Source organism: Quercus robur, chromosome 2 (genome assembly GCF_932294415.1).
Source record: "Quercus robur chromosome 2, dhQueRobu3.1, whole genome shotgun sequence".
Taxonomy (NCBI): domain Eukaryota; kingdom Viridiplantae; phylum Streptophyta; class Magnoliopsida; order Fagales; family Fagaceae; genus Quercus; species Quercus robur.
This window is the reverse complement of record NC_065535.1, coordinates 41,058,805-41,077,488: the sequence shown is the minus strand read 5'-3', so window position 1 is coordinate 41,077,488 and position 18,684 is coordinate 41,058,805. Positions and strand designations below refer to the sequence as shown.

The 18,684-nt window shown below is 36.4% G+C and overlaps 1 protein-coding gene across 1 annotated transcript; it reads right to left on the bottom strand.

The window, feature by feature from the left end:
- Positions 1-17,627: 17,627 nt before the first annotated feature.
- LOC126699025 (uncharacterized) lies at positions 17,628-18,104 on the bottom strand. The gene has a single exon (XM_050396575.1). The coding sequence runs from the start codon at positions 18,102-18,104 to the stop codon at positions 17,628-17,630; it is 477 nt and encodes a 158-aa protein (XP_050252532.1).
- Positions 18,105-18,684: the final 580 nt, after the last annotated feature.

Below are 18,684 nucleotides of genomic sequence, written 5' to 3'. Positions count from 1 at the left end.
ATTTTTATTATGTATTAAGATATATAATTCAAAGAACCTTAGAGCTTTAGCATTTGGTGTGCTAAAACACCTCAAATGCTATTTTAACACCCAAAAACAACAACCAAAACATACTACATTTGGGATGCTAAATCTAAAAAAAGTACTACATTTGTGTGTAGAACTGGATGTTTTAGCTATTGTTCATCTTTTAAAAAATTCCAATGCCAATTACTCATTAGAGCCTTTACTCACTGATTGCAAGGACCTGTTGAAGTCATTCTCCAACCTTCAAATTAAGCACGCTTATATGGAAACAAACTGGTGTGCAGATGTTTTAGCTAGACTAGGCAATGCTAGCAATGAAGCTTTTATTTTATTTTCATAGCCCACCATCGGTGCTGGGGTAGTTATGCTCTCTTGATAGAAAGGGAACCTTTTGTAACAGATTTATTTCTAGTTAATTGCTTATTATCCTCTTTCACCATAAAAAATACAAAATAAAAAAATCTTAAAAAATTTGGCAACTTGCTAAAGTAATTTTCTACTAGTACTAATTATTGTAGCAAGCTGCTACTCTCTTTTTTATATATATAATTATTTCTCTCTTTGTCTCTCAATCTCTCTCTCTCTCTCTTAAATCAGAGATGGCATTGATGACGAAGATGATAAACAACAATGTAACGTTGATGACGAAGGCGTTGAGATCGATGATGGTGACCACATTGGGTGGTGGTGGCAGTGGTTTGTTGTGGGTTTTAGCGGTGGTTAGGTTTTTGTTGGTCATTGTGGCAGCGGTTTTTGTGGTGGTTGTGAGTTGGGTGTTTGATGGGATTAGTTTTTATATTTGGTTTAGATGGATTTGCTAAGTTTTAAGGGGATTGGATTGGATTTTCATGGGATGTAGGGTGACTAGTGGTGGATGTGAGATTTTGGGTTGGATGTGTTTTGACTTATTTATATTTTTTTTTTAATTGGTTGAATGAAAAAAAAAAAAAAAAAAAAAAAAAAAAAAAAAAAAAAACACAAAAAAAAAAAAAAGAGGTAAGATATAAGATGCAGGGTGGATTGGGAAATGATGTGTCAAAAACTTAAAAAAGTAGCATTTTCGTATACTAAAACACTATTTTTTTTACCACACCAAATACTGTTAATACACTATACATAGATGGGCTTTACACTAAATTTGAACTATTTGAACCGTCACAAATATTAATTGCATTCTACTTTCCGATGACAAGAAATCAACAGATTCTTTTAATCTTATATGCATCAAGCAACCGCTTGTTTATTACTAAAATACAAGTCCTTGGGTGAATAAACGAATTACTTTATTAGGTATAGTATGTTATAATTAATCCGATATATCATAATGGCATGTGGCATGGCCTTGACCCATGCATATGGAATATTTTCATGCTTCATATTGATATAAATAATAATTTATCATAATATCAAAATAGAAAATTTATCCTCTTTATTAATTGTGGGGGCCATTCGATCAATAGGTCCATTAAGATCAGGATTGTTGGGCCTGTGGCCCATCGAGGATGCATATCCGTCCGAAGAGGCCAAGTCCAGTCATAAGGTAATTACTGAAGGGGGTGGTAGTTAATGTCACGAGGGTGAGGTGCGGTATTCGTCTGAGGACGCCATACTCCTCGGCACTGTGCGTCCGAGGACGAACAGGGTGCGGTCTTGTGGCCGTCGGGCCTCAGAATTATGTCACCAATGCAGATAAGATCACAGACCAAGGGTAAAAGGGAAAAGATAAACAAATATCTATAACCACAGCTGCCTCCGCATTAATGACTTCTCAACCAACTCTCTGGCCACATTAATGTGGAGGTGATACCTGAACAGTAAGGAAGCAGCCTTACAGCTGCCCATAGGAAGTTCCAGGAGGTGTTGGATGGGACAGAAAGAAATCCCCCGAACCCAACCTACACGTGTGCGGTGAGGATGGAAGGTAAAGGGTGGTATATAAACTGAAAGAAGAACATGCAAGTGGGGGGATCGAGAGAAAGAGAAAGAAAGAAAAACATATACAAAGAAAAAAGAGAGAAAAGAGAATTGTATCGATTACCAAAGAAAAAGGATCGTTGTGCCAACTTTAGACTTTCAATATACGTGAGAGTGAATCTTTTTATTATCAAAAAGTTAACCCAGTTCTTTACACTCACGCTCTACAAATCATATTGTTTGGGCCCTTTTATGTGCGAACCCAACCCTGTTACGGGTCGTTACAAATCATGTCCTTATATTAATTATTATACTTTTTTATTTTCTTACATATAAAAACATAAAGCATTTGAGAAAGAATTAAGATGTTAGACCATACTCTAATCAATTCAATATATATATATATATAAAAGCAAAGATCTCATACAAGAGAGTATGAGGTTCTGCCATGTGACACTTGTATAAGTAGTATTTCATTTAGTCTTTTACCTCACCCCATCTTCTTATCAATTACCATTTTAAGTCATAAATGCATAAGATTAAGAGATTTGTTTCCACCCTTTTTCCAACTTCTTGAACTCTTCCACTTTTAATTTCATTAATTTCAAAAATAAAAGGTTTTTTACATTCAATATTAGTTTTCCATGTTATAATACATGTTATTTTATAGATCCTAGTTTCACAAAATATTTTGAGAGAGAGAGAGAGAGAGAGAGAGAGAGAGAGAGAGAGAGAGAGAGAGAGAGAGAGAGAGAGAGAATTAGTATCAAGAAAAGTATGAAATTGGCTTTGGTTTTAGGTGCATATGATCTAAACCTCTTAACAGCACTGTCAAAGCTTAATACAATGCATTGGTGATCCTTTGGATTTCTAAAAGGTATGTTTAGGGAAGACATAGAGTCTTTATATGTATTATTTGTTTTTATTTATATTTTTCAGAAGTGCTTAATTTTTGTAAGTGATTATTGAGGTACTTAGATGTATGTAAAATTAAACTTAAGATATGAAATAGTATAATTTTATATTTCTCTGTTCAATTATTGTTATATTTTAAATTTTTTGACATGAATATTTAGTTTTGCAAATTAAAAATTATAAACCTTAAATCTTAGATGTTCAGCCTTCAAAAGTTCATGTGTTTTTTTTTTAAATACTTCTAAAAAATAAATAAATAATATGAATTTTTATATTGAAAACATCAAATGTAAGAACCAAATATACATCTACACTTGATAAAAAAAATAAATAATTAAAAAAAATATCAATAGGCATGTAGTGGGATTTTTAGGGTCTAATTAATTATGGTTCCTTATGGATACATTGTATTACCATTTTTTTTCTTCATTATTTTAGTGACATAATACATAATTGAAATTAATTTTCCAAGTATTATAACAAATATGAGTATTATAAAATAATTAATAACGAACACGCATCACGCATCATGCAGGACATCCACTAGTATTAATAATAATCAATCAATCAATATATCTATAAAGGCATAGGCTTAATAACATAGTGGCCTCTCCAATAATAATAATAATAATAATAACAATAATAACAATAACAACAACAACATAACAACAACAACATAGTAGCTTGAGGTTTTACCAATGTGGCATATTCTATAACATTCTTTTTATTTAAGTTTCCACCTCATCAAAGTTTAGCATTTATGTAAGTATTATTCAAATTATTGATGCAATTATTTCAATGCATTAGTAAGGTTCAAAGAATTTATATGCTTTTGTGTGTGTGTGTAGAGACACACATACATACATACATATATATATATATATATGCAAAAATACAATTTACATCCTATAAGTTTGGTAAATTGTCATTTTAGTGTACTAAGCTTAAAGTTTGTCATTTTAATCGTTTAACACCTTAGTTTAACACCTTAGTAGGTTATATATATAAATGTAAACAAAATACATTTTTAGAGAATGAAATAAATGTAAACAAAGTCCAACAAAAACAATTTAACACAAAATTAAGAATATAAAAAGAATAATTATATTCTTAAGTTGGAAAAGTAAAATAATTAAATATTTTCCAATTTATGCAAACAATATTATAATAAGTTCATATTCTAAATTAAGTTAATCTTAAAAATAATTACATTTTCCCCTTTTCTAATGACATACAAATAATTGAAGCATATTTCTCAAACATTATAATACTATAAATATTATAAATTGGTCATAAAAATAATTTCTTATCAAATATTTCAAAATAAACTTATAATATACAAGCACGTCACACAGGACATCAACTGGTATAAATAATTTAATTTAACCAAAACCGTATATATCCTCATCCATTTCTCATATCACATATACATCAATATGTGTATCAATTGTAACCAGTGGCAAAAGGAGGGGATCATGTAATATACAATACATAAAACTCTCATTTCTATATGATTTATGAGAGATGATTAACAGACTGTCTTGCCTCATTTAAAATAAATACACACAAATTTCATACCTCTACACATTATATTATCAAATCCCTCTTTAAAATTAATAATAATAATAATAATAGAAAGAAAAAAAAATTCCACTCTTCTCCTACAATAAAAATTCATTGACATGTATCAAAAAAAAAAGTCATTGACAACCTTGGTCTCCTCTCACCAAAGCACTTTCCTTTATCGTATTTCACTGAACATCAGGGACTCTCTCACGAAAGCGTCATAGCTTTAGTTTTCGGACTAGAAGTTGCTTGTGGCAACACGAATAACACAAATGGGTCCCCTTTCTATTCCCTTTTTACAGTCCTGATTGATTAACCCGTTTTGTTTTCTTTTTAGAATGTATTATTAGGTGTTATGGTTTCTTTGAAATGTGTGATTTTATTTTTGTATTATTTGTTAATTTAAGTGGTTATGTTTTACCTTTTTTTATGAGCTAGGCTGTTTTATATATATATATATATATATATATATATATATATATATATGAGCAGGACTTAAGTACAATACTTAAATGTTGTTCTTTAAATTTCCTTTTTAAGATTCTTCCATATAGATTTTTTTCTCATAGAATGGAAGTGTATATTTTAGTTAAGCAACCACATGGTTAAATCTTAATATGTGAACCTAAGAAACAACACTTAATTAAGGTATTGTACTTAAATTTTGTCATATATATATAACATTAATAGTACCACTATTGTAAGAACCAGATTTGAGTCCCTAGTCCAAAAAATAGATGGACCCAAATCCAAAAAGCCCAAAACAATAAATTTGTAGAGAGTGAGTCGGAAAACTAGGTTAAAATGAGTTGAATAACAAATAAAGTAGATTTAAATGACAAGAACAAAAAGATAGATTGATTTCAACTAAAGAAAATCGTCATTGGCACGATCCGAAGATATCAGTTCTTGTATATTTCTCTTAAGTTTGATTATAAGTTTGTTTTCTGATTGCTACAATGATTCTCTCTAGATTTCTTGATCTCCCTCTCTCACTGCTTTCTTCTTCTTTTATACTCCTTTCCCTTTTCATCTCTGCCCTCCACATGCAGGCTAGATGGTTAGTCTTGATACTTGTCCCATCAACACATTCCTAAAGTCTTTATATAGTAGTTGTAAGGTTGAAAGCCATTGTTCAAGTATCACCTCCACATTAATGCGGCCAGAGAGTTAGCTACAGAGCATTTAATACAGTGGTAATAGTTTTCTCCTTAGATATTTTAAGACTCCCCCCCCCCCCCTTGTCCTACGTTTCTGCGATGCTTATCTGTACCAGCAGAACTCCCCAGAACGTTCCCTTGGACGGTAGACCACCTATCCAGATCTCGGCTCGATTAACTGAGAAGGCATTCATCCTCGGCCCACCCTTCTGGGCTATTAAGACCAAAATTAACTTCTCCATCTACTAGCATGGACTCTCTTGACCAAGGGAGTCGATTCAGTACGGTACCGGCCAATATGGCCGGTATATACCGTACCGGCAAGCAAACTGGTACATATAACTCCTCTATTTCATATCAGAAAAAATACCGGCCAATTTCAGGCAATATCGACCGGTACCAAAAAAAAAATTAAGTTTTGTAATTTTTGAATTTTTGTTAGGGCAAAATGGTAACTTATTAGTATTATTTTTTTTCTTAGTATGCAATGGTAACTTTTAGGCTTTCTATTTTTTATATTGTGTTTTTTTTTTTTTCTTTTAATTGATACTAAAGTCTAAAATCATGAATAATTAGTTTTGAATTGAGAAAATGTTTTATGGTAAACTTTTATATTTATTATAATATATATATACACACACACACACACATACATACATACATACATACATACATATATATATATATATATATATTTATAAATATAAAAAATAGCGGTAAACCCGAAACGGTACACCGGTATTGACCGATATCCGAAATATATCATACCGCTGGCAAAACCAGTACAGCCTCTGGTACGGTATTAACTCCCTTGCTCTTGACAATATTTACTCCTCCTCGGACGTCCTCTAGTCCTCGGCTTGGGCTTTAGGCCCAATATATACATAGATAATGAGCTCTTAGGCCATAAACACGAATTACAAACTATTTTACTATTAATGTGACTCTTTTATTGATTTTTTTCACTTTATTTTGTTTTAGAATTTGGTTCTAATTATGATTATGAAAACAACAAGCTTGATTTTTATTTTTTTTTGTAAGATTACATTCTTTGATAGATATCCGTGTTCCTCAATTTATAGTTCATTACGAAATAATTATTTATATAATTATTATTAACTATTACCTGAAATTATTTTTAAAATTAATTATGATCAATACAATTTAATAAAGTTCAGGGCTCGATGAATAAAAAAATTATAAGCAAGTGATCATCTACCATTAAAGATATTTTAAGAGGAAAAACGTTCAATTTTCAGAAGTTATTGTCCAATCATCCATCCCAATGAACTTTTATATAGGTTTTTAAGTCATGAAAATATTACCTTAATGTAAATTTTACTAAATATGAAACAATAACATATGTTATATAGTTTGTATATTATTAAACACTTTTCACTTACAAATTTTTGTTGCATTTAGCTTGGGTCCCTTGAAAACAGTTTCTGATTCTGCCACTTATCGTTACTTCTAGTTGTCTAAGATCAATTTTTCTTTTTCTTTTTTAATAAATTGATAGATTTTCTATCCATTTTCCTTTTACATAAATATGATAAAATGATACATCAGTAATAGTGATTACACTAGATCCACTAAGCTTTTTGTCACATTGATAGAATTTTGTTCTTTTGATTTTTGTCTTTCTAGTAGTAATAATAGATTGCACGATAAAGATAGTCCACCTTTAAACCTTTTCTTTCAATTAAAAACCTTACGTCTTAAGAGTTTTTTATTTTTGAAGGAAAATTTCTCCTAAGGGTAAAGACTAATGTAACATTATTTCTAGCTAGCTAGAAGTTCTAGACTCTCTTAAAATATTCTGACACCAGTTGTAAACTTCACAGACTAAGCTTACTAGCCACTATTGTTTATTGGAAACTTTTGTCTGTGATTGGACACAAGTACACTATTGTATAAAAAATACAAAGATAAAATAAAATGGGCACGAAACAAGGAGATTATATGCTGAAGAAAAGAAAAAGAACCTGAAAATCACTGAAGGTTTCTAAAATAGCACACGTTTTTTAAAAATAAAATAAAATAAATTATAAGGATAAATACGGGAGAAGCGGGTTTGTGGGACTCAAATACCAATACCCAAACACTTCAAAAGGCGCTAGAACCACTTGTATCCTACAAACCCTTACATAAGCACAAACGATCTCTACAATGATATAAATATGAACAAAGTTTTTTTCTAAATTAATTTGAAAAGAAACCCTTCAAACTTCTCATATGTCTTTATATTGAGTGTAAATTTTGAAAATTTAATTGTTGGATTACTTGTTCTTATTATATCATTCATATTTGCAAAATTTTAAGAAAATCAAAGATCAATTGTTACGTCATCAAACAAATGTTAAAATTTCAAGTTTTTGTGATCTAAAACTATGTATAAAAAATAAGTTTATTGATCGAATAGTAAATCACATCTATTTTAAACGAAATTTGATATGTATGTTAATAACATAAAAAACATAAAATTCAATAGTTAAATTTTCAAAATTCACATCCAAAAAAGAAATATATAAGAAGTTTGAAGAGAAACTTTGCTTTATAAATATCTAACTTGGATTCGCTGCAATTTCAAAGCTAAATTGTTCAATTGCACCCATGTAACTAATTATCAGGCCAAACTTTTTACAAACTAAAATTCAAAAGAAAGATTATAGACATTAGAGAAACCCGATAATTATATAAAAAATTATGGAGGCACATTTTTTATTTACTACTAAATTCGTATCCAATGTACAAAGTTGTAATTATAGTGTGGTCTGAGAAAGATGATTGATAAGTTGTCTTACCCCTAATTCTTTTTATGGAGATGCTGATTTTCAAACTAGACCTTGTAACCTATTTTAATTTTTCTTTATATATATATATATATATATATATATGTGTGTGTGTGATATATAGGTTAATTAATATAAAATTAATTTTTTTTCTAGAAGTGTGAATCTATATTGGTATTAAAAATTTAAAAAAAAAAATAGAAAAACTCTTTTATTAAAAGAAGGTAGAAATATATGTCGTTTTTTATTATTATTACAAGATAGAAATTTTTTTTGATTTATAAAGGCAAATCTTCAAGCCAGACAACAATATCAACACACTCCTTTACATCTTTTTCTAAAAAAATAATAAAATAAAATAAAACAAATAAATAAAAACCTTTACGTAATTACCAAAAGCACAAAAGCAAAAGTTGATTCCCTTCCTTAATCACGTGGAGACTTGAAGCAAGTGTCTGAATTCGTGGAGCCTATGTTGAGAGTGCACGATACGGCAAAAAATAAAGGTGGCAGGAGTTTGTTATCTTTTAAATGAAACAATCTATAATTACAAATGCCGTGGAAAGGGAATTAACAAAAACTTGTAAGGACTCAATTTGGATTGGACCCAGTATAGGATTGGGTTTAAACCTAACAAGTCCAAATAATAAATTTATAGAGCATGGGTGAAAGAACTAGTTCTACTCCAAAAGATAGACAATAAAAGTTGCTGAATTAAGATTATTAAGTACAAGTAAAATAAGAAAATATGTCCTCGGCCCTGAGGAGCTTATATTATAATATCTTGTTGATGAACACAGTTTCAAGAGTTCACAATGTTATTACAAAGATTTCTTGATTTTTTCTCATCCCCTCTTTTAGGCCACCTTCCCATGCTATATACTACAATTTTGGTATCATCCCTACCATACACGTGTAGGTTGGATTCTAGGAACTCTTTCTTGTCCCATCTAATACCTCCCAGAATCATCAACTAGTAGTTGTAAGGCTGCTTGGCCACTGTTCAAGTTTCACCTCCACATTAATGCGGCCAGAGAGTTAGTTGAGAGGCATTTAATGTGGAGGTAGCAGCTTTTGAAGATATTTTTCGCCTCCTTTTGCTCCTCCCTTATCCAATGTCCGACTCTTAGTTGTGATGCAACTTTGAAGGATGTCTGGGGTGATAAGACATTCTTACTGACCTCGGATCTTCATTTCCGAGATGATTTTCTCCTCTGACGTATTTTGGGCTATCACATACAATCTTTATTTCTTCTTCTTATACCATTCCCATTATAACTTTGTTTGACCATCCTCGAATTGATTGATATCCTCGAATGGGGCCATAGGCCCAATTCAGACAGTTTCAATAGTTCCTTCTAGATGATTGGCCCCCACAATAGCCCCTCAAAATCTCGCTTTTCAACTCTTCAGGAGGAAAGGAGGAGTTAAATATCCTCAATCCTTCCCGTCTATGGCTATGCCCTCCCAAGCTCCCAAATGCCTTTTTACCTGCTTAAGGCACGCTCCTGACGCTTCGACGTTCAGAGCATGCCATCATTAAATTTTGGCGGCTCCCTTGACCCCCATGTTCAACGACTGGATGTAAATCCAACGGTGGAGGATTGTTCTAGGTTTACGAGTGGGAATTTTCCCGCTGGTAACTTCTACACCACTATAAATAGCTTTTCAAATCAATTCCTTTCCCCACTTTCAACAATCACACAGTCTTAGAGCTTATACACTGAACCTGTCATTCTCTCTCATCTCCCTGTGCGTCTACAAATACTAAAAATTTGTCTGAGGACCTTCTTTTCAAACCTGTAAGTTTCCTTGAATCCTCTTCGTTTTCGTTTCAAACTTCTTAATTTTTCTTCAAAACTTCTTAGAAAAATGGGTAAGTTCAAGCGTTTAGTTGAATCCGAGAAGGGTATGGAAAGTTTTAGGGCTAAGTATAGAATTCCACCAACAGTGGGCATGATATACGCTGCCCAGGGGGAATGGGTAGATGCTAGGAAAATAGAAGAGGTGATCATTCTCATGATTGCCTTCATAGAGGGAGGGATGACCATTCCCATAGGCACTATCACTAGGAACTATCTTAGATTCTTTAGACTATCTCCCACACAGTGCGCCCCAAATATGTTTAGAGTATTAGGGAGTATAGAAGCTCTAAATGAGAGGATGAACCTAAATTTGACCCACCACAATGTGAATTGGGTATACAACTTACACCATCTGACGGGACAGGGATATTACTTTAAGTCGAGGTATCTCGCAGTAAGGTTGATCTAGTGCCTCCCCACATCAAAAAAAAAAAACTTAAAGGAAGACTTCTTAATCTTTTTTGGGGAATGGCATGATGGCCTACCCTATCCGACTAAAGAGGGAAAACCAGGTGGGGGTATAACCGTAGATTTATGTGTTTTGTTTTGTATTTCTCTTTTATTTCCCAATATCCCTGCTTTTGACAGAATTTTCTTCCATTTTAATGATTTTGCAGATAAGAGTTCTACTAAACTCCAACTCAGCTTAGTCAACAAAGAGAGTTTAGATAGGATTTTGCAGGCCGAGTTGTACGTAAACGGAGCTGACGGTCAACTGCGAGCGGCCCACTTAATTCTTGGGTACACACCCATTTCCCTCGCATTTCAAGCCCCCAAGTACGTGATAAAAGCCAACGATCCTCGGCTCCACCATATTAATGTTGCCTACGAAGGGTTCGTTGTTCTAGAGGGTATCCCCATTCCTGAAGGTACACCCATTACTCAGCCACTCTTTGTAGCCACCCCCTCAGTAGGAGCATCCTCGTCCCAACCCATCCTTGAAGAAGAGAAAGAGGAAGAAGAAAAAGAAAAAGAAGAAGAAGAGAAAAATCCAAAGGGTAGATTTGTCAGATTCCTCAGAGGACTTTGAAGTGTTCAACCAAGCTTCATCTCCCGAGGGTACACCGGGTGACGTTAACTTCCAGCATCAAGTAGAAGTTATCACTTCAGACGAGATGGGTATCTAGAGGAAGTCCCAAAGGAGTTTGATGTAGTTAATAGAATCCCAGCCGGGAAAAGGTGCACCGGGGAAGTTTGCACAGCCAAAACTTCCTCCTCCTCCTCAAAAGTCTCCTCTTCCTCCTCATCAACTGTCTCTGCCACCCAAACCCGATCCTGCAGATCAGAAGAGGAAAAGAGAGCAGAAAGGAAAAGATGTGGTAGATGCTGGGAGGTCTCGTCCTGCTCATGAGGACGAGACCCAAATAGCTGCGAAGCAGTAAAGGACCATCCAGACCTTACAAAGAGGCATGGAGAGGGGGGATAATCAGCCCCCAGAGCCTCGTGCTTGGCTTCCAACACCCCTGAAGGAAGATAAATCACTCAGGGATTTCAATAGGGGTGTTGGATGTCATGATGCCTTAGCTTTGGAGGAGGCTCTATTACTCCCAAATGACATGGCCGAGCTGAGGAATATCAGGAAGCACGAGGTTTTCCATAACGTCAAAAGATATTTGTGCATGGTATGACGCTATCTTTCTTCTTCTTTTTTTTGTGTTATTTGTTATGTTACTAACCCTTTTCTTTTAGGCTGTCCAAGCCACTTTCAGGCTTGAGGAGATTACTAACTCCTGCTACCAGCAACTGGACAACAAGAGAAAAAGGCGGGTAGCAGCTATGCAGTTGTTCAACATTGCTGATCAAAGCAATGCAGACTTGAGGAAAAAGCTAGCCGAGAAGGAACATGCCCGGAAGAATGCTGACTCGGCTTTGGAGAGCACTGAGAGGCAGGCCGAAGATCAGAGACAGAGCCTTCGAGAGGCAAATGACCAGCTAGCTTCTTCCGAGGAGCAAATAGCAACCCTCAAGAAGAAATTGGAAGAAGCCCAAAGGCTCAAGGATCATGCTGAAAAATTGAGAGTTGAGGATGAGAAGGCAAAAGTAGAGGCCCAGAAGGCAAGGGACAAGGCTGAACAGCATGGTTACAACATCGGAGTTTCCAAGATCGAGGATACCCTTCGGGCAGAGGTCCCCACCGTATGTCGAGCCTACTGTGCTCAGACTTAGGAAGAAGCTCTCAACCGAGTTGGGGTTGAGGCTTCTTCTTAGTTGAGAAAGTCAAAAGATGTCTACTTCCCTCTAGCCACACGAGCCTCGGACCCTCCTTCCAATCAAGGGAAGGTGGCCTCTATAGTTGCTGATCTGGTCGAGGAAGCACAACCTCAGGATCCTCTTCCTCCCAATCAGTAAGAGCAGTCTAAGGAACCTGAAGTTTTAAAGGAAACATCCTCGAACAAGGCCGCAAAGGTTCCACAAGACGGGGCAGCTTCCCAAGGTTTCGAACAGGCCTTAGCTTCAACTATTATACCTGCCGAGGAAGCCCCAAAAGAGAAGGAGAAAACAATTCCAACTAAAGTAGATAAACCGGCTAATAAGAACTCCAAGGACAAGTTTCAGATAAAATTAAAACATTGAATCTTCCTTTTGTAATGTAATTATGACTTCTACAATGTAATATGTTTTCTTCCAAGACATGTTTTAATGGCATATGCATTTTAACTTTCTCAAATTTGTATGAGTTGTTATTCACTTTATTTTTACTTTATTTGTTTTATTACTATTTTTTTTGTAATTTTCGTTTTGACTGTCCTTTGTTTGAACATAATCACGTGCCAGGAAAGTACAAATTTACTTACACGAGAAAAACAAAGTTTACACATATTTTTAATTGGTAATCATAGTGGATTATAACCATTGAATCTGTAGTAATATTAAGACATATTTTGAATCTACCAATTCTAACAAGCTTAACTTCAAGAAAATGTTCTAATATTTGATCAAATAAAGCTAAGTCCATGGCACCCCAGAATACTTTAAGTGATGCTCATGAGATTATTACGGTCTATATCTTTATTAGGTGATAGCAAATCTTATGATCCGAAAAAAGAAGGATCAGGGGTTTATTTCCTTTAAATGCTTAAGTTCATGTTGAAATAGCATTCCAGTAAAGACCATAGTGCATTAATTTCCATTTCCGAGGAACCTAACATGACTTAATTTCTGTTTAATACTTCAATAGACGTCAAAAGTTATTGATTTCCACTAAGTTTGTGGTTCGAGGAACCTAACATGACTTAGTTTCTATTCAATACTTCAATAGATGTCAAAGGGTATTGATTTCCACTAAGTCTGTGGTCCGAGGAACCTGACATGACTTAGTCTCCGTTCAATACTTCAATAGATCTCAAAGGGTATTGATTTCCACTAAGTCTGTGGTTTGAGAAACCTGACATGACTTAGTTTCTATTCAATACTTCAATAGATGTCAAAGAGTATTGATTCCCACTAAGTCTGTGGTCGGAGGAACCTGACATGACTTAGTTTCTGTTTAATACTTCAATAAATGTCAAAAGGTATTGATTTCCACTAAGTCTGTGGTCCGAGGAATCTGACATGACTTAGTCTCTGTTCAATAATTCAATAGATGTCAAACGGTATTGATTTCCACTAAGTCTGTGGTCTGAGGAACCTGACATGACTTAGTTTATGTTCAATACTTCAATAGATGTCAAAGGGTATTGATTCCCACTAAGTCTGCGGTCGGAGAAACCTGACATGACTTAGTTTCTGTTCAATACTTCAATAGATGTCAAATGGTATTGATTTCCACTAAGTCTGTGGTCTGAGGAACCTGACATGACTTAGTTTCTGTTCAATACTTCAATAGATGTCAAAGGGTTTTGATTTCCACTAAGTCTGTGGTCTGAGGAACCTGATATGACTTAATTTCTGTTCAATACTTCAATAGATGGGGAAACACACGATACATGATTGGAAGGAATTAAAGAACTAAACAGAGCTATTTTTATTAATAATAATACCTCTTTGAGTTGTTTACATTCCAAGGATGGAGTACAGTTTTTTCATCTAGATTCTCCAAATAGTATGCACCTATTCCTGCTACTGAGGTGATTCGATACGGCCCTTCCCCGTTAGGCCCTAATTTTCCCTAGGCTAGATTCTTGGTAGTCCCCAAAACTTTTCTCAACACCAAATCTCTTAGGGCCAGCGGTCTTAGCTTTACATTGGTATCGTAACCTTGCTTGAGCTTATACTGGTAGTAGGCTAGTTGGACCATTGCATTCTCTCTTCGCTCTTCAATCAAGTCTAGACTTTTTTCCAGCAACCCATCATTGCCGTCCAAGGTAAATGCATTTGTTCTCAACATTGGAAAACCTGTTTCCAGAGGGATTACAGCCTCGGCCCCATATGTCATTGAGAAAGGGGTCTCTCTTGTTGACCGTCGAGGCGTTGTTCGATACATCCAAAGGACATGTGGTAGTTCCTCCACCCATTTTCCCTTTGCATCGTCCAACCTCTTTTTAAGTCTATTCACTATAACCTTGTTGACAGCTTCAGTTTGCCCATTTCCTTACAGATAGGCTGGAGTGGAATATCTATTCTTTATCCCCAGATCAGAACAGTACTGCCTGAAGGTTTTACTATCAAATTGAAGGTCATTATTGAAGATGAGGGTAAGGGGAACCCCAAATCGAGTAACGATATTCTTCCAGATAAACCTTTTGACATCCACGTCTCTGATATTAACCAAAGGTTCAACTTCAACCCACTTGGTAAAATAATCTGTGCCGACCAGTAGGTATTTTTTATTTCCTAGTGCTTTAGGGAAAGGACCTATAATATCCAAACCCCATTGAGCAAGAGGCCAAGGGATGGAAAGAGGATTAAGGACTCCTCCAGGCTGGTGAATGTTTGGCACAAATCTCTTACACTAATCACATTTTCTAACATATTCTTGTGTTTCTTTTTGCATGTCTGGCCACCAGTATCCTTGAGTAATGGCCCGATGAGATAAGGATCTTCCCCCTGTGTGACTTTCGCAGATTCCCTTATGTAATTCTTTTAGGAGTGACTCTAATGCCTTGAGATGTACACAAAGCAGATATGGTCCAAAAAAAGAACGTTTATACAACTTTTTATCCTCAGACAACCAAAACCGAGGAGCTTTCCTTCATATTTTCTCATCTTCTCATTTTTCTTCAGGTAATATATCCCTTTCAAGGAATAGCAGTATAGGATCCATCCAGCTCGGCCCTAACTTGATTTGATGGACTTGGAGCAAGCCTTTCCTGGTTGGGGTAGGGGTGCATAAGTCTTCGACAAGTATCACTCGGGGCAAATCCTGTGTCGAGGAAGTGGCAAGGGTAGCCAAGGAGTCTGCATGGGTATTTCCACTTCTAGGGATATACGATAAGTCGAAAAATTCAAATTTTGTTTGTATACACCTAACTTGACCCAAATATTTCTGCATTTTTGTATCCTGAGCTTCCAGTTCCCCTTTTACCTGGCCTACGACTAGTCTTGAATCTGAGAACATTTCCACTGTCTTTCCACCCATTTTCTAGACCATCGCCATTCCCATCAACAAAGTTTCATATTCTGCTTCGTTGTTTGTAGTCGAGAACCCCAACCTCAAGGACTTTTCAATGGTGATCTTTTCAGGAGATACCAGGACCATTCCCACTCCTGATCCCCGTTGGTTGGCTGCTCCATCCACATATACTTTCCAAGGTGAGGGATATTGTGCGGAGATTAGGCCAATTGATTTTTCATCCATGGCATGCTGTATCACATCTATTTCTTCAGGAAACTCAGCAAACTCAGCTACTAGATCAGCGAGGACCTGGCCTTTTAAAGAGGTACGAGGCATATACTTGATGTCAAAAACCCCTAGAATCGTGCCCTATTTAGCAATCCTCCCGGTATAATCCGTGCTCCAAAGTACCAACTTGAGCGGTAGTTGAGTTAGAACAACCACAGTGTGCGCCTGGAAATAGTGGGGGAGTTTTCATGTAGCATGCACTACTGCCAAGATGGCCTTCTCTACTGACAAAAACCGTACCTCAGCTTTATGAAGTGACTTGCTTACATAATAGACTGGTCTCTGGATGCCACTATCTACTTATATCAAAACAAAGCTAACCGCATGAGACACTACCGCTAGGTAGGCAAACAAAACCTCGTCCACCTCAAGACTGGACATGATGGGCGGCCGAGATAGGTACTCTTTAAGCTGTTGAAATGCTACAGCACACTCCTCGGTCCATTCAAATCCATTCCATTTATGCAACAAAAGGAAGAAGGGTCTGCACCTATTTGCTGACCTGGAAATAAATCGATTCAAAGCAGCAGTCATCCCAATCAGTTTCTGGACCTCTTTGGGGTTCCAAGGTGCTTGCAAGCCGTTAATGGCCTTAATCTTATCTGGGTTCACCTCAATTCCCCTGTGAGTCACCATGTAGCCCAAGAACTTTCTCGAGCCTACACCAAACGAACACTTGAAGCATTCAGGTGTAACTTGTGCTTTCTCAAAATTCCAAAAATGTTCGCAAGATCTCCCACATGCTCAGACACCACCTTACTCTTTACAACCATATCATCGATATAGACTTCAATGCTCCTGCCCAATTGTGGTTCGAACATTTTAGTCATCATCCGTTGATAAGTAGACCATGCATTTTTCAAACCAAAGGGCATCACTTTGTAGTGATAGTTTCCAATGGGAGTGACAAAAGCTGTCTTTTCCTGATTGTCCAATGCTAATGGTATTTGGTGATATCCTTGAAAGGCGTCCAAAAAACTCATCTGAGGATGACCTACCATTGCATCCACCAACTGATCTATTCGAGGCATAGGGAAAGGATCCTTGGGACAGACCTTATTGAGGTACGTGAAGTCCACACATACACGCCATTTCCTAGTTTTTTTTTCACCACCACTGTGTTAACTAACCATTGAGGATAGAAAACTTCCTTGATAGCCCCTACCTATTTAAGTTTGGTTACTTCATTTCTGACAACCTCGACGTGCTCTTTTAATGGACGCCGAGGTGGCTGTCTCTTCAAGGTGATGGAAGGATTAACATTCAAATGATGACAAATGAAACTTGGATCTGCACCCAGGGCTTCATACGCACTCCATGCGAACACATCAACATTTTTTCTGAGGAATTCAACCAATTACTCCCTCTCCTGCAAAGGCAGTTTAACTCCCACCTGAAAGAACTTCTCCAGATCATCGCCAACAATTACCCTCTCCAAATCTTCACATTTCGCCTCGTCGACTGGTCCATTGAAGGGCGACACCAGAGTTTCTGATTACTATAAGCCATTATCTGTGGTGGCCGAGATTTCAGCCTCAAGCCGATGTTGGATGACCACTACCAAGCATTGTCTGGCTATAGATTGATTTCCTACTATCTCCAAAACCTAGTCTCCGAATGGGTACTTCATCTTCTGGTAAAGAGTAAAGGAGACGGCCCCTAGGGTATGAAGCCAGGGTCTGCCCATAATGGTTGTGTAGGGAGAGAAAGCATCCACAACAATGAAGTCCACTTCCACCACATCCGTGCCAGTCTGTACAGGTAATCTGATCTGACCTTTCAGAACGACCATCTTACCCCCAAAACTCACCAAAGGAGAACTGTAGGCTGTCAAGTTTTCAGGTTTCAAATTTAGCCCCTTATATAAGTCAGGGTACATTATCTCAGCTCCGCTGCCTTGGTCAATCATCACCATTTTCACATCGTATCCACCAATTCTAAGCGTAACCACTAAAGCATCATCATGGGGCTGTATGGTTCCAATTTTGTCCTCATCTGAAAAACCTAACACCAGTGGGATGCCCATCTTGACTCTCTTAGGCATTGAGCTGGATTCCTCAGCTGGATAACGAGATACTGACATTACTCTAGAAGGACAAGATCCAGTCCTCCCCAGGGCAACAAAAATGACGTTTATTGTGCCAATAGGGAGTCTTGAAGAAGCATCTCCCCGAAGCTCCGAAACCGTTTGGCTTCCCCGACCACTAGAGTGATGCAAGAGTTGTTTCAACTTCCCTTCTCGGACTAATGGTCCCACAAGTTTTTGCAATCCTCGGTAGTGTGTCCATGATCCTGATGATATTGGTAGTAAAGGTTTTGGTTGCACCTCATAGGATCTCTTACCATCTTGTTCGGTTATTTAAAGAACGGCTCGTTTTTTATCTTCTTTAGAGCCTGTTGTACTGGTTCTCGAAATATGGCATTAACCGCCTGGGTGTTGGTAGATCCTGGCTGCCCAACAAAATCTTTCCAAGGTCGGTTATTGTTGTACCGATTCGACCTGAAATCCCTCCTCTCTTGAGGGATCACCTTAGCCTTTCCTTTTCCCTATATTTGGTCTTCCTTTACCCTTCTATACTTATCAATCCAGTCCATAAGTTGACGCACACTAGTAACAGGTTTACCAGTCAAAGACTTCCTCAGGTCATGCTCGGCCGAGAGGC